Source organism: Cimex lectularius, unplaced genomic scaffold (genome assembly GCF_000648675.2).
Source record: "Cimex lectularius strain Harlan isolate CLEC.00 unplaced genomic scaffold, Clec_2.1 scaffold183, whole genome shotgun sequence".
Lineage (NCBI taxonomy): Eukaryota > Metazoa > Arthropoda > Insecta > Hemiptera > Cimicidae > Cimex > Cimex lectularius.
Window position 1 is genome coordinate 128791 of NW_019392802.1, and position 17180 is coordinate 145970.

General features: G+C 34.2%; 1 protein-coding gene across 1 annotated transcript in view; it reads right to left on the reverse strand.

Annotated features, from left to right (window-relative positions):
* LOC112127327 (netrin receptor unc-5-like) overlaps positions 1 to 17180 on the reverse strand; it is a 156009-nt gene that overhangs the window by 16582 nt on the left and 122247 nt on the right. Inside the window, exon 2 of the mRNA XM_024228082.1 lies at positions 3610 to 3740. Coding sequence (XP_024083850.1) covers positions 3610 to 3682 — 73 coding nt within the window. The 5' untranslated portion in view covers positions 3683 to 3740. The remainder of the gene's footprint in view (positions 1 to 3609; positions 3741 to 17180) is intronic.

The window sequence follows — 17180 nt, forward strand, 5'->3', positions numbered from 1 at the left end:
AAAAACATGACCTTTAGGGCCGCTGAGATTCGAACTTAATAGCTTATAGATGAATCGATGTGCCACTTCACTCGTTTTTTTTTGTTGTTTTTTTCAATATAAATGTTTGAATCTTTCATAATGTATGAAAGTTTAACGATAGCACTGGTAATACTAAGGAATGATCTTCTAGATCACATAGTAATCATAAATTATCTGATAGTGATGGCAAAATCAAAATTTATTTGCTTCAGCCCCGTCTGACTATTAGATTTAATTGTTTCTGAAGGGGACGTAATCAAGTAGTATGTGCCAATTGTTTTACCGTCGAACAAAAAAGTCATATAAAAATATTCGGACTAATTATCGACGAGACATTAAAATGGCATGCTAATATTGATAAGGTTTATAGAAATGATAAATGATGGAGTGAGTGTGGTGTTCAATACTTTTTAAAAGGGTAGTTCCTACTCACAGTAAGTTGTTTTGCAACGATCCGGATTTCGAGCCTTTTAGCTCATCATCAGGTTGAAGGACTTCTACAACCACGTCTCTCGACATGAATTGCCAAAGTGAAACCGCTGATACCTCCGCCAACGCGACGTTCCAATTAGCAGCTGATTTTTTTTTTTTTTAATGGCGCTCAATTTGAACGAGCGAAACGCGGAAATTATAACACAAATAAATATTAGAATAATAAATACTTAATATTACTATAAATTACTATAAAAATAATAACAATTAAAATAATTAGTTTAATTATTTGGATGTTTGATATTATTTATGTACATATTTAAAATGGGAGGTAGATCAAAATCTGTTATATTTATCATTTATCACCATGTTCAATTTTACATTTTTTAATTTCAAATTTCTCAAACCAATCTAATTCTTTCCCTTTGTTGAAACTATGTAACAATCTTGTATTTAAATTTGAATTGAAATTATGTTTTGTTTCTTTTAGATGGTCCTTAAATTCCGAAAATTTGCTCAATTTAGGCAAGTGTTCTTTTACTCTTGTTTTTATTTCTCTACCGCTTTGTCGTATATATTTAACATCACAATCATTAAACCCCACTTTTTGCCAATTTGTCTACTTTGTCTTTAGGTTTTTTGAGGATGTTTTTAAGTGAACCCGTACTTCTAAAAGCTATTCTAAAACCTTCTTCTTTAAAGATTTTACTAACTTTTTCCGATAATTCACCAATGTATGGCAAACAACGGAAACCTACTGATTCATTTGTGGTGGGGTGACTAAGTCCTATTGTTGATTCGTTTAAAGTTAATTTTTTTATTCATTTAACTAGCAACCTATCAATAAATATTTCTTGGTACCTTCTATTCAGTTTGGGCTGAGACAAATTTATTTTTTGCGGAACAAATTTGAAAGTTGTTTTCTATTAAAGGTCTACTATGCCCTCACATTTCTCGAACGGACTGGTCTGCTGGGGAGGTGTATATGTCAATGTGAAAATCAGGTAGTCAAATGACAAAAAAAAAATTGTTAGCTTTTTCTTGCAAGGGGAGAATATAACGTTCCTTCCAATAAAAAAATACAATAGGGTTATTAACGATGTTTGCCAAATGTTAACTCGTGTTAACACGAATAGAGAAATGTCTAGTAAGATCGTGAAGTACCTTCTTTTCTTAGCAAGTTAAACGTTAATTTTTCCGCAATGCTGAGCGTGGCGATTGGTAAAACCAAAAATAAAGCTATAACAGTCCTTGAAGGCTTGTTGTTTGTTATGGTTTTATTCTGTGTTAAATTGTAAGATACAAGAAGTTAATAAAAAAGGAAAATTAATCAACTCTGTCATACAATCTATGCACTCAAAAAGTACTAACAAATGACAAGTTTCAATTCGTGCCAGCATACTTAACTTCTATCTTAACGTCTAACAGCCTACAAGTTTATAGGATAGGGGATGTATCTATTAAGAATGAGAGTATAAGGATAGTCAGAAATTAACAAAAGAAATGTATTGGTCTGATTTAATTAATGCATATTTAAGAATAAAAATACAACTGTAAACACACACAGCTGTTAAATTCATGGCTGCCATGTTGATTACCTATGCCCTAACGGATAACAATGTGACTACATTTTCGGCCTAACATCTAACATTGGCCCTGGATTGTTAGATCGAGCAATGTTAACTAGCCGATTCTTACAAGTCTACGTCATCATTTTTCTCAATCTAACAAGACATAACAAAGTTAACAGGGTTATCACAAAGATCGATTTTACTAGTACATTACCTTTATGTAAATAGTTTTAAGGAACTTTCTAACTGAGGAAAAAATAAAAGGGATATATGTAAAATTTTAAATTCTAAATTGAGGAACCAAATGCAATATGCTAAAAGGTTTCTTGTACAATGGGCTCATAAAGTTCCAGAAGGGTTAACATGAGATGACCGACCTGCTGCTGAACAACGGGGAAAAAGGATCTACGCTTAGGTCACAACAAAAATATATTTTCCTATAATAAATAGGCCCTGATGATCGTCGAAAGCTCGGCAATTGTCGTTATGTTGTGACCTCACCGAAGATCCTTTTTCCACGTTGTTCCAGAATGGTTTAAAGAAAAATTCAAAACAAATTAAACAAAGGCTTTTCATGCAACAAAAGTCTCCTATTGAATAATACAGCTTGGCACAACTCCTTATTTAAGTAAACTCAGCTCTATTGGTTCAGGTACAAGAAAATTGTAGTTTTATAAATTAACTTTTCGTTCAAACACGTATTAGTGACCGTTAGCCAATGATTATTTGGGGATCGTGAGGTGCGGTCTGGTGTGACGTAGGTTTTAGAAAAACGTTTCCTTTATCTTCCAACGTTTCGATTTTTACTGAGATCATCTTCAGGGCCTGGGATTTATACACATTGTTTGAATTTTTCAAACACTTGTACCATTGTATAAATTCAATTTTTTTCTACATCCTACATGTTTTTGTAAAATTCGAACTATGTTTATTAAAACCAGGCCCTGAAGATGATCTCAATAAATGTCGAAACGTTGGCATGATAAAGAAAATGATTTTCGAAAACCTACGTCACACCAGACCGCACCTCACACTCTCCAAATTATTAGTTTTTATCTATTTTCATCTCGATGTATATAGTCATCTGTTTTTCTACTGTATAAAAAAATAAAGTTGGTGAAAAACCATTATAAACCATTTTTCGATCATTATTTTTAGTAGATTTTAGGCAGACTATTGCACTATAGTTTACTAGCGAAAATCAATCAGTAAATATTCTTGATTTCTTTAAGTACCTTTCTTGTTGAAATACAAGTTATAAAATACACGCAAGACAAGTTTAAAATGTAATATTTTATGTTTGACACGAAAAAGCGAGAGCTAAAGGGACACAAAGCGAACGATCCCAGTGTTGATTAAGAAAATGATTCAATTTCAAAACGGGAACCTTAAATCAAACCACGAGTTTTGAACAATAACTTGAATCAACAGCATTTGCATTTCGAAAGGGTTTCAATCCTGTACAGGAAGCCGGGTATCTCCCAAGCGAGTTGGTGTTAGTAATGAAGAAGGACAAGCGGCAATCACTGTCGACGCGGTTACAAATTGAAGTGTCGAGCTCGGATTCCCTGGGGACTTCGCTTACCTTCGAGCTGTGAAGCGGATGCGGCCAGGAATAACGCACTGAAGACGAGCAGCCGGAAATCCAGGCCCGTCATCTTGTCGAGAGAGGTATTTCCGATTTCTAGCCAGGTATCATGCCATCACACAAAGCCCTGAAAACAAAAACAAAACATTTTATTCCACTTATAAACCACTGCATAAAGTTTGCACTATATTTATTTCGTCCTACTTACGACATATTTAAGCATGTAAATAATAAGCCTTAATATTTTTCTATATATGTTTACAGGTCGTAATTTACTAATCAAGATTTTAGATTTTTAAAAAACAACAATTAATAGAAATACTTAATATTTTTGCTGATTAATTCCAAATCTGAAGCACGATTTTAAAAATTCAACATTGACAGTTATGTCCGGTGATCATCTACAGTTGGTTACACATGGGTAATCTTTCTTGCGGCTGTCGTTCTTTCACGTTTTTTACTCACCCTAGCCTTTTTCTAGGACCCAATGAATATTTGTGGGACAGCCACAGGTATCTAGGTTCCAATAGAAACTAAGCTTAAATAACACTCTTTTCTATATTCATTTAATTCAGCTCGAAACTGTACTTATCTGATACCATTCTAGTTTTTATTTCCTTTGCGATCAAACCATCACCTGAGTGTAATAAACATGCAGGCATGACCTACAGAAAGACCCCCTAAAGTGCACAATTGAGACAGATTAAACTACAAGTATGTTGGTAAATTCCTCCTCTTACAGGAAAACAATAATTATTAAAACACGTCTTACATCCACAAGCCATTAAAAAAACATTGATTTTTATGTGTGGTTATTACTGACCGTTTGTCGATGATTATTCGGAAATCGTGAGATGCGGTCTGGTGTAATGTAGTTTTCAGAAAAATGTTTTCTTTATCGGGCCAACGTTTCGATCTTTAGAGATCATCTTCAGAGCCTGGGATTTACAAACTTTGTTTAAATTTAACAAAAACATGTAGGATGTGGAAAAACGTGAATTTATACAATGCAACAAAATTTTTTTTATGTTCAATCAAAGTATTCTTACTCACCCAACGTGTCTATTTTCTGCGTGAGTAGAAATACTTTGATTGAATATAAAAAAAAGTTTTTTTTTGCATTCACTTGTATAAATTCACTTTTATCCACATCCTACATGTTTTTGTTAAATTTAAAGAATGTTTATAAATCCCAGGCCCTGAAGATGATCTCATTAAAGATCGAAACGTTGGCCCGATAAAAAAAATGTTTTTCTGAAACCTACATCCCACCAGACCGCATCTCACGATTTCTGAATAATTTATTTTTATAAAACACCCATTATAGCCCTTCAAATGTTTTAAAGCTATAATTTTTTTAAGTATGTATCAACATTAGTACTTTAATTAATATTTTATGTAAGGTTTTGGTTGAAATGAAAAAGTTAGAGCAACGAGCGGGATTCGAACCCACGACCTTCCGGTAAATACAACTACTGCTCTACCACTTCAGCTATTTAGCCGAAGGTCGTGGGTTCGAATCCCCCTCGAGGCACTAACTTTTTCATTTCAACCAAAACCTTACGTAAAAAGATTAATTAATTGAAAAAACTAATTTGTTCAATAGACCAGTAGATATAATGGAGTTTGTAGTTTAAATAAATTTACAATTAAAAAAGTATCAACTCAATAAAAAATACATAAAACACATTTCTTGTAATAATTATGTACACATACCTCCTATCAATGATAGATGAAATAATTTGTAATTCGGTGCTTTTAGAAGTACATAATGCCATTCTGATAATTAATATGAGAATAGTTCATTATCCGTAAGATGAAAAAGCCACCTGCATTATTAAATTACATAAATAGCGCAGTCGCAAACTTTCGCAAAATAAAATATTTTTTTCGGTAACAATCTAATAAAAAAAAACCTAATTTACTACGAAATGCAATTACGTATTTTGTTTAACGTTTATTTTAATGGGAATGCTCGAATTTGCTCGCGCACGTTTTTTTGGTTTTTCCCTGCAAGACACAAAGTTAATAATTAATTTGCACCCTCGCCAAGTCTCGAATACGAATTTAAGGGTAATTTAAAACTATTGTGAGATTGTTTGCCTTTTGAAATTCAATTAAAAGAAAATGCAAATAAACTTAAAAATTGAACTAAAACACCTATATAACTATATGAAATAAAAATGTGAAATGTACCTTATAATTAAAATGACAACAAAGACGTAACATTACATGCGCTAAAAACCTTAAAATATACCATATAATTTGAAATAAAAACATTAAAATACACAGGCTGAATGTCAGAGACATTACCCGGTTAATGATTTAACTATTTTTTAACAATTAATTAATCTTTATGTAAGGTATTGGTTGAAATGAAAAAGTCAGTGTCACGAGCAGGATTCGAACTCACGACCTTCGGCTAATACGCCGCTGCTCCAACACTTGAGCTATCGTGATTTCGGACACTTCCTATCTCAACCTACCTTTCGAATTTTCCCTCCTTTTTTTTAAATTAATTGATTTTTTAATTTTGTGTTTTTAACCTAGTCATATTATTTTTAGTCTGGAACCTACTCATTTTAAAAATGTACACATTTGAATCACCCTGATCGAGTCGAAAAAAAGAATATGTACGTGAATATAGATCAGCAGCTTAGAACTCAATGATCTACACGTTCTGGATAAATGTGTCATATGGAAATAATATAGAATTTCATATAAAAATAAAACATTGGAAAAGTTTTGGTTAGTTTCATAAGTATTTTTATCGTTTATAATAATTATGAAATCAAATCTTTTTTTTTTTTCAAACATACTGAGGAAGAAAAATTGTAAATGCCGTGTAATTTGGACCAAATCCAAAGGTCTTAAATATTTTTCAGTGGAACTTCGGACATCAGCGAAAAAATAAAACATTTCAGAAGTTTTGGTTAGTTTCATACGTATTTTTATCGTTCTTAATAATTATAAAATCAATTTTTTTTTTCAAACATACTGAGGAAGAATGATTGTAAATGTCGTGTAATTTGAACCAAATCCAAAGGTCTTACGTATTTTTCATTGGAACTCCGGATATCAGCGAAAAAACAAAAATTCCCCGTCAAATTAAGCCAAAAATAACTATTTTCTATAACGGTGAAAATTCGTATTAAAGGTGCTTAAAAAGAACCCGATGTTTTCATCAACAAAAATGGTTTCGGCCTGCTTTATTGGTAGTGTCTTTTGGTTTTGTAACTTTTTATGAATCTAATCTCATTTAATATTTATTTTTATCTTACGTAAAAAAACTAATCGACTGATATATATATGTAATAACTTAGATGTCGTTCAGGTAGTTGACCGTCCGTAAAAAATTTTAGTTCTTTTCGGGTTTTGTTTTGCCATAACTACAATCATTATTGTTTTCCATTTCTAATTTATTAATTAATTTTGTAAGAATTGGTCTTTCAAACTTTTAGTGATTTATATCAATCATTTATCAATTGTCATCAATATTGTCTTTCGTCAACTTCCTTCTTGAAGCTCACAATGAGGGTAACTCCATCGTAACAACCATGCGTGGTGTTTAGTAACCGTTAGTCTATGGTGGATGGTAGGTTTCAGAAAAACATTTTCTTTATCGTGCCAACGTTTCGATATTTATTGAGATCATCTTCATGAGCTGCGATTTACAAACAATTATAATGTTACAAGCGATTACAATGTTTGTAAATCCCAGGGTCTGAAGATGATCTCAATAAAGGTGGAAGATGCAATTGAGACGACTAGGTCTTATCTTGAAAATAGAAACCAGGTAGTAAAAAGTAATGAACATGTTTCGTCCTGAAGTTGTATTCAGCCGAGTAGGCGGTTGAAACGAGGAACCGAGATATTTCAAGGTTTAGGTTGTCGTTTATTGAGGAATCGTCCAGACTCCGTTCTCCCGATCGCCAAGGCCTGAGTTTGAAAACGGTGAGAAGTACCTGTTATGGTGAACACCGTCGCGAACAAAAAGAAAAACATAAAACCGGCAATAGGCCAAAAAAGACCAATTTTCGTCTAAGTGCAATATACCAACATGAGTAGCTCAGGGTTCTATACTCGCAATTGTATATTATTTTTACAAATGTTCTTGACAAGTACTTCTCAACAGTTCAATTCGCTGTGTTTACTGATGATACTACTTCTCAATTAAAAGAAGCACAAAACAGAGGTTATTAAGTTAAATGATAAATTAAAATCTGATCTGGAAAAGTGGTGACGGGAAATGGTCTGTAGTTAACTAAAGAAAAGTCTGAGTTTTTGAAGTTTTTTTTTGCGTAATTCGAACATAAAAATCAGTTTATGACGCACTTAGGGGTGTATGCTGATCCATATCTCATTTGGGCAATGCATTTCAGATTCCTAGCATCTAATAATTGCATTTGGTGAGAAACTTGAATATTAAGAACTGGAAAATGTTTAGTTTTCAATCTTACATTACATATACAGTATTGGGCTGGGGATATTCTAGGCATGCAAAGTTGTTTTTAAACAACAGGGAAAACAATACACTAGGAAATTTAAGCATTAATTAATGTTGTAAAAATCAATTGATTAAACTTATAATTTTTCCTTCATATTGCGTGAATATATTGTAATGTATAATGAATTGTTATACACAGAAAGACACTTTTCAAACATTGTGTACTGACTTTTCACCAGAAATAGCAATAAGGAGAAGTTAAATCTCAAAAGGTGTGAAACTTTTGGTCTATTAAATTTTATAATGTGGTGCCAGAAAAAATTGAAAATCTAAAGTTACTTGACTGTAAATGTGTTTTATAAAATTGATGAGTTTTTAAGGAGTGATATGTTAATAAGTGGTCAATAAATGCTAACCTAATGTTAATTGAAGAAATAGTGATATTTAAAATAAGATTTAATAAAATATTTTTACAACAAAAATGTGATGATTTTAATGACAATTTCGATCTTTTTTAATTAAAAATATTATAAAATCTTGTATTCTGGTATCATTAAACTCTTACGATGGTATAGCACACAGTGTACTAGAATTTTTAATGTTTTGAAGAAACATTATATATTTAAAATTTAGTGATATTGCGATAATTTTTAAATAAAGAAACTTACGTTCCCCAAAGTTTGTACATATTTAGCAAATGGCTTTCTGAAACTATGGAAACTCTCCCAAAAATACATACAAAAATATTCTATTGGAATTTTAGAAATCGAAAAAAAGTGCAAAAAGGGTTAAAAAAAGGTGTTCTTTGTAACGAGCCGTCCTAGTCCGCACAACTGAAAGAAGAGACCTAAAACTAGATATTGTGTTTCCCTGCGACCTGTAATTTTCCATCTCGTCCTTTGTCTCCTACTAATTAATGAACGAGTTGCCGCTTAATTAATCAACTCGAGAACACTATTTGAACTGCCGCTTGTTGACATTTTGGTGTTGGTTTCGGACGAAATATTTTACTTTAACGATAAATAATTTTACAAATTATTCATGTTTTATATTTATGACTTACTTCCAAAGAGAATACAGCGCTATTCTCGATCTTTGTGTTAGCCCTGTTAATCCTGTTAGGTCCTGTTAGATCGAGAACAATGATGACATTGACTTGTAAGTGTCGGCTAGTTAACATTGCTCGATCTAACAGACAAGGGCCAATGTTAGGTGTTAGGTCGCAAATGTAGTCACATTGCTATCCGTTAGGGCGTAGGTAACCAACATGGCAGCTATGACAGCTGTTTTTTGTTTACACCTATTTTTATTCTTAAATAGGCATTAATAAAATCAGACCAATAAATTTCTTTTGTTAATTTCTGACCTGTCCTTATACTTTCATTCATTATAAATACATCTTTTATCCTAGAAGTTGTACGCTGTCTGACGTACATACAAGTTCGGTATGTCGGCACGAATTGAAGCTAGTCATTTGTTAGTACTTTTGGAGTACATAGATAGCATTTTGAATGAAAGAGTTGATTAATTTTCCTTTTTTTTTAATCGTCTGGCATCTTACAATTTAACCTAAAACAGAACCAAAACAAACAACACCAAGCGTTCAAGGATTGTTATAGCTTTAGTTTTGGTTCTACCAACCGCCACGAGTAGCATTGCGGAAAAATTAACGTTTAACATTCTAAGAAAAGAAGGGGGCGTTCACGATCATACTGGACATTTCTTCATTCGAGTTAACACGAGTTAACATCTTACAAACATCGTGAATACCTCTGACATCCATTTTATTGGTTGCTATTTGAATTCTAAAATCCTAATATTAGCATTTTTTGCACGCCCGGAAAGCAAAAATATATATGCGTGCATTATTTATTTTTTCGCGGTTTTATTGGACTACCCATTATCATGCTTATAATTTTTGCGGGAAATGTATACACCAATGAGATGGCTGTGTTTTCAAAAGGAGTATTTTGTAACCGTCAGTTTTTGTTTATGTTGTAGTAGCCTATGTATTTAAAAAGACCGCTCCGATCTGAGCTTCAGGAATTGCTGATTTACGGCCGCAGATAAAATTCCTTACGACAATTAGGTCGATGGGACCTAACCAGACCGTCAACTCGGTATTAAATTTATACCCGTTCTTAAAATTCTACCGGACTAGTTGGAACCTCATAAAAAAAAGGTATTCGGCAGATCCTTCTTCCTTCTACCACAATACAATTTACTACATAAATCAGAGAAGTACGTATCTTGATGATAGAGGTCCTCTGTTTGGCGCCCATCGATGCTATCTCGGCCTCCCCTACAATAATAAAGCTTTCACTGAGAAATCCCTCTCATCCATTTAAACATCCTCGTCTGAGTATGAAAAGTGGGCAAATGAGTGAACATTGAAAGCCCCGGGGCGAAAAAACTTTTACAACGTTGAAATTTCCATTACAAAACCCCTGATAATAATCGAATTTGGTTATGAATGTTTCAGAGCTTCCTCTACACGCCATTTACATATTATCTTGTATCGCATCGAAAATGACATACCTTTCCGCTTGGGATAAACAATGGGCCAGAATGCCTGAGAACCGTTCTTACTGACCTTTTAGCCCTTTACAGTACCCAACGTAAAAAAGGGCCTGCTGACAGAATATTACTGATTATACGTGTGGGACAATTTTAAATATTTTTTATTTAAATATAAAAAAGGGCATATAACTTATACTTATCTACTAAGTTTTTATCAATACAGTGGACGCCACTTATAAGACTCACGGATATAAGGGTCAGTCAGTCGCCTATAAGACTCGGAATCGCCAGAAACAGTCCGGGCGTATCGCAATACATCGAAAAAAAACTCGGTTATAAGACTTACCACTTCGGATATAAGACCCAGTTTTTCCACCGTTCCGAATCATTGGAAACTTTAAGGCGAATCATTTGAAACTTTAAGGCATATCACAGGTCAAAAATGAGACAAAAACCTTATAACCTTAACCTATATTTTTAGGTTAAGCCTACATAGAACCTTAAAAAAATGGCTTTTATTGACGAAACCTTGGAATCTTAGTCAACTTCAGTCTTCAGAACTCGTCAAGAAAATCAAAATTCTCGAGGCTTTACCCTGGCCAACGAAGCATGGAATAACGTTAGTGATGTGACCATTCGAAGCTGATTTTGTCACGGAGGTTTTGTCAAAACTGATGAAGAGCTGGAGAAGGAAGATAGCTGCCCTATTGAGACGCCAATAGATCTTACTGTGAGGAACAACGAGAATTGGATGGATATAAACCACAATCTTCAAACCTCTGAAGCGAATTCTGAGGTCCAAATCTGCCAGTCCTTCATGAATGAAACCAGCAGCAGCAGCACATCGGATGCTAGGAACGATGACGATGTTGACGAGGTGGAGACCGATGAATTCGACGTTTCACCTTCAAACTCAGAGGTCCTAAAGGCTCTAGGGGTATTGAGAAGAGCTGTCCAGCACCGCAGGACCAATTTTTAAAAGCAGTACGATTATGAGAATTATATTATTAAAATGATAGAAAATAAAAAAAAGAAAAAAAAAAGGAACAAATCTATTATATTTAGAGGTCTGATTGGTCAAATTATTTCCTTCAATTAATTAATATTTTTATGTAAGGTTTTGGTTGAAATTAAAAAGTTAGAAGGGGATTCGAACCCACGATGTTCGCCTAAATACGCCGCTGCTCTACCACAAGGGCTATCGAGACTTCGATCCACCCGGACACCGAAGATCGTGGGTTCGAATCCTCTTCGTGGTAGACTTTTTCATCTTAATCAAGACGTTACATAAAAAGAATAATTAAATGAAATTATTATTTATTATATTTTCACTACATGTAACCGGGACAGCTGAGAATGTCGCGAAATGTTCTTCAGTCACGAGCGGGATTCGAACCCACGACCTTCCGCTCAGTACGCCGCTGCTCTAACCACTTGAGCTACCGTGATTTCGATCCACTGTTTCCTTCGCTTATAATGTTCATCCGCTTATAAGACTCACTTTTTGCTGGTCCCAAAGTGAGTCTTATAAGCGGATGAACCTTATAAGCGAAGGAAACAGTGGATCCACTGTAATTATTTTATTTTAAAACATTATATAATTTATATAAAATATTTTTAAATCAATAAATATTTTTGGTAGTTTGACATCGTTTGATATCTTTCAGATTTGATAATAATCTAGATTATAAAACACGAGAATCGAAGTCCGTTGCATGTTATGAACAAGGAAAAAACGCCTCCTTATCTTTATATAATAATTATAGCATCAGTTTCACCTGTAAACTAAGGCTGTAAAGTATTCTCCAGGTGGTATTATGTCTGAATGACATCTGCACCCGTACATTTCTTTTCAAAATAATTACTCTGTGGATTTTTGGATCTGGATTACTCTGTGGATAATTTGTCTGTATATTTGGTTAAATTTAGTTCCTGTTTGTCTAATCGCATATGCGGGACCTATTGTTATAAGAAAAGTATGGAGCAATTTATTTTCGTAGTGGGGACTACCTTCTACCTTACACTTCTTGTTCTTGGCATCAACTTACTGATATGAAAAGAAACCCGAAACGATTAATTAATTTTTAACTATGATTAAATACATTTACAGTTTTGGCTATTTATATACTGTTCTGTCCAAAAAATAAGGAAGCACCAGAGCTCATCTTAAAATCCTGACCCTTATATTTAGGTTTTTATCCTTATTTCTTTAAAACATCAAAAAATTGTAATCACGTGATTTGACAGACCCTTCCATAATAGATACATAATCCCGAGGATCTAAGTCATAAAGAAAGAATAGTTCTTACCAGATTAAGAATAGCTCTTACGCGGTTGGCACATGTACACTTGCTGGTGTACCAATCCCTCATAGTCGAAGCGTGCCTTGGCTCCCTACATGGCGCGAGTATGCATGCCGCCATATTTAAAGTGTGTTCTTGGACAAAGGTTTCAGGGTCCCCTATTCCCCTTTTTATGGAATTGAGAATTTTTTATTGTATATAGAAGTTATGTGTTTTGTGTTTCTGTGTCTTGTATAAGTGAATGTATTTATTGGTGTGAACGGGAAGGGGCTGATGCCGAAGTAGCTTCTCCATCGCCTATCAGATTGTGTGTATGACGGGCTAATGGAGGAAATTTTACAAAAAATATCCCATCGATCCCAATTTAGGTTAATTTTTTATAGGGAACAGGTAGATGGAGGAATATCGCGTAGTCCATCTACCAAACAAATTGAGTGCGATCAATGTACGTTGTATGAATGTATTTATTAGTGTGAATGGGGAGGGGCTGATAGTGAAGTAGCATCTCCATCACCCGTCATGTTGCGTGCGTGACTTGGGTCTACGGCGAAAACCTTTTAAAGTACCCATCGACCCCAAATTAGAGTAGTTTATTGTAGTGAACTAGTATATGGAGGAATATCGAGTACTGCATCTACCAAACAGTATGAGTCCGTTCAATTTATATTGGTATGAATAATTTATTGGTGTGATTGGGTACAGAGTGTGTAGCGGAATTTTGGTAGTGCTTCGGGGCTGAAATGACCAAGCTGTCGGAAAAAAATAGATACTAATAGAAACCTATAGTGAAAGATTAGCCCCAATTACAGGAACGGGCCCTAAGTAAGTAAGTACACAAGTACGAGGAGGATGGAAGAGGGAGAATGTGTAAGGATAAAAGGACCAAACTATACCCAAGCAAAGCCTCTTTCAACCATTTTCTAAGCTGAGGTCCATGCAATACCACTCTGTCCAAAGCAGTTAATGAAGAAAAACATGAAAGCTGCATAGATTACGTGGGGTTAAGTTGAAATTGAAAAAGTGGAAAGAAAAACTAAAATACTGGAGAAAAGAACCAGATTTGATGTAAGCGAACAGATTTAAATCAATCAGAAAGAAAGGCGAAGGAACTCCATCAGAAAGAACCAGAGACATCTGAATTGACATCAACTTGAATTGATGTTACGGTTACTTTATAACACTTGGATAATGCAGTTCTCACACCAGAACAGATGCGCTGAAGACACATCAAGGAAAGTGTTCTGGACTTATACGAAAAAGGGCACTTTCCAAGGTATGGCTATGATCTATAGGGATTCCACAATAAATCTGTATATGTCGCAATGAAATACAAGATTTTTAACATTCTTAATCAACCTCAAAATAAATAAAAAAGTAAAATCGCTTTATTACTTGTTGTCGCTTGAGAATGTGTCGAATCACTCATAAATCCTATGGTGCGGCCTTAAAACGCATTGCAAATCTATTCCAATAGAAACTAAGTTACGCGTACTAATTAAGTACCACACATGAGAAAGCTCAGAGACATTTGTTATTAAAAGGGTTATTAACGTCAATCAAAAGCGATGACTCATTTGCTTCACGACGGGAGCCGTCTCGCGGTCGTTCATCGCTCAGCTTTTTCCGACTGGGCCATTTTAAATATGTCTCCAGGGATCAAACCTCAACCGGCGGCGGAAAAAAAATCTCGTAATTGCTTCTGTCATGAAAAAATCTTAATTACTCCAGGGTTAAAAAGGAAGGATTAGTTATCTGAGGCTTCACAAGCCTTTTCCGTTTTCCGACCTATCTACCTTACAACATTTCTTCCCATTTTAAAACACTAAATGACAAATGGTATAGAATAATCGTTTTTACAAATCGATCGTTTTTTATTCAATTTTTCTTATATGGAGCTGATAAGAAGCAAGATTATTTGTCTAATTCACGAGATTTACGTACTCTTCTCCATAAAAAAGAAGAAATTCGAACCTTGAAGTACAAGAGAGTTTACATTAATAAAGAAAAACATATTATTTCAATTATTCCAAGGTTTTCGAGATGAAAATACTTATCTTGAACCGTCTCCTTGGGTGCGGTTACGACGGTTTGTGACACCTTCAACATGGTCTCCCTTCCGACCCTATGTGTGTCCGGTACGCAGAGAAAGGCTGGTCGATGTGTCCTACTTAGTTGAAGAATGTCATTCCTCAATTTCATAAAGAGAGCGAGAAAGAATGCCACTTGATATTACAATTAAGCTTGAGCGTTTTGATCGCAGGTTGCGATTTTTATAAAGAAATTTTTTAAAATAGATTAATTTGTTAAAGCTGGTCAATTTAGAATAAGTACACTCTAGTCCAGTCATTAGTGTTACAATTAATCTAGTTGAGAAAACAAAGATGAGATTTTGTATGTGTATGGTATTTATGTAACAAATGTATTTAGTGTTTAATATAACAATCATTATTGTAATATTAGGGGTATTCACGATCTTTGTGTTAACCCTGTTAACTCTGTTAGGTCGAGTTAGATCGGGAAAAATGATGATGCAGATTGGTAAGAATCGGCTAATTAACATTGCTCGATCTAACAGGCCATGGACAATGTTAGGTGTTAGGTCGAAAATGTAGTCACATTGCTATCCGTTAGGGCGTAGGTAACCAACATGGCAGCCATGAATTTAACAGCTGTTTTTTTACACGTATTTTTATTCTCAAATACGCGTTAATTAAATCAGGCCAATACATTTCTTTTGTTAATTTCTGACCTGTCCTTATAATCTCATTCATAATAGATTCATCCCTTATCCTATAAAGTTGTGGGTTGTTGGACGTTAGGATACAGGTTAGGTATGTAAGCACAAATTGAAGCGTGTCATTTGTTAGTACTTTTCGAGTGCATAGATAGCATTTTGAATGAAAGAGTTGATTAATTTTCCTTGTTTATTAACTTCTGGCATCTTACAATTTAATACTAAAGAAAACCAAAACAAACAACAAGCCTTCAAGGACTGTTATGGCTTTATTTTTGGTTCTACCAATCGCCACGCGGAGCATTGCGGAAAAATTAACGTTTAACATGCTTAGAAAAGCAGGGGGCGTTCACGATCTTACTGGGCATTTCTCTCTACGAGTACCTTACAAACATCGTGAATTCCCCTAGTGTTTAATGTATCAACCCTCATTTAGATTGGCTAGACTGGTTGTGTGTACGGTAATGCTGATATATTGAGTTAAGGATCGCTTGCTTAGGAAATGATACAGTTAAAAATTTTTGTATGATGAAAAAAGGAAACGTGGGTAAGATTTCTTATACGGTGTTTATCTAATTTATGTGTTTTGTGTTAAATGTATCGTACCACTTGAACTATCGCGACTTCGATCCATTCGGACACTAACTTCCCATCTCAACCGCACCTTTTGAATTTTCCCTCCTTTTTGCCATTTTTCAAATGTCGGGTAATCGGATTGGATTCTCGACGACGAATGAAATGGCCACGGAGAGCTTTAATGAAGTATACTTCATGTTAAATCTTTAAAATGGCTCGTGCCATTGACTTTTTTATCTCAACTAAAAACCAATTGTAATATATTAATTGGTCAAACGGACCACGAAATTAGTGAATTTATATATATATCGTTACTTAGGCTACATACTTTGTGTGAAGTGTGATACTGAGATATATAGTATTGCATCGAATACGTACTTAAGAATGTACTGAAAAATAAGTGATATTATCAGTGGGCTAAGGTTAACAACTGCATGTGTTGGGCTGAAATGACCTAGATTTTAAGATTCCTGGAGCGTTACTTTAGTAGGCTGAACGGACGAGACCGAGATATGACTGTCAACCAAAACGGAGTGATGCTAAGTATAATAATACTTGTTGTTAGTACATATTAGGCCATGTTTGTTTAGTGTAGAAGATAATTTAAATTCTTCACATTTTGATTGAACGTTTAATCCTTCATCAGATTTATTTTTACTAATATAATAATATAAATGTCGGATGAATTAAGTAATCTATTAGAGTTTTAGTTTTCTGACTGGGCTCATCTCTGACCCTCCTCTACCACGTAAAAAGTTCAATTAAATCGTGTTGTCCAATTTTAATTATCTTTATGTTCCATTATATAATTCGTGTGTTGCGTTTTCGTTTCGTCATATAACGGTTAAATTAGATAAAAGAATAAACATTTGTTTAAAAACGGATGTGGTATTTGAATATGACTGACAGAGATCGTTCGTCTAATTTAACGTTTCCGTCATATAAAACATTACTTGTTATAGTCCCTCGGAGAGCCTTAATCGAAGAA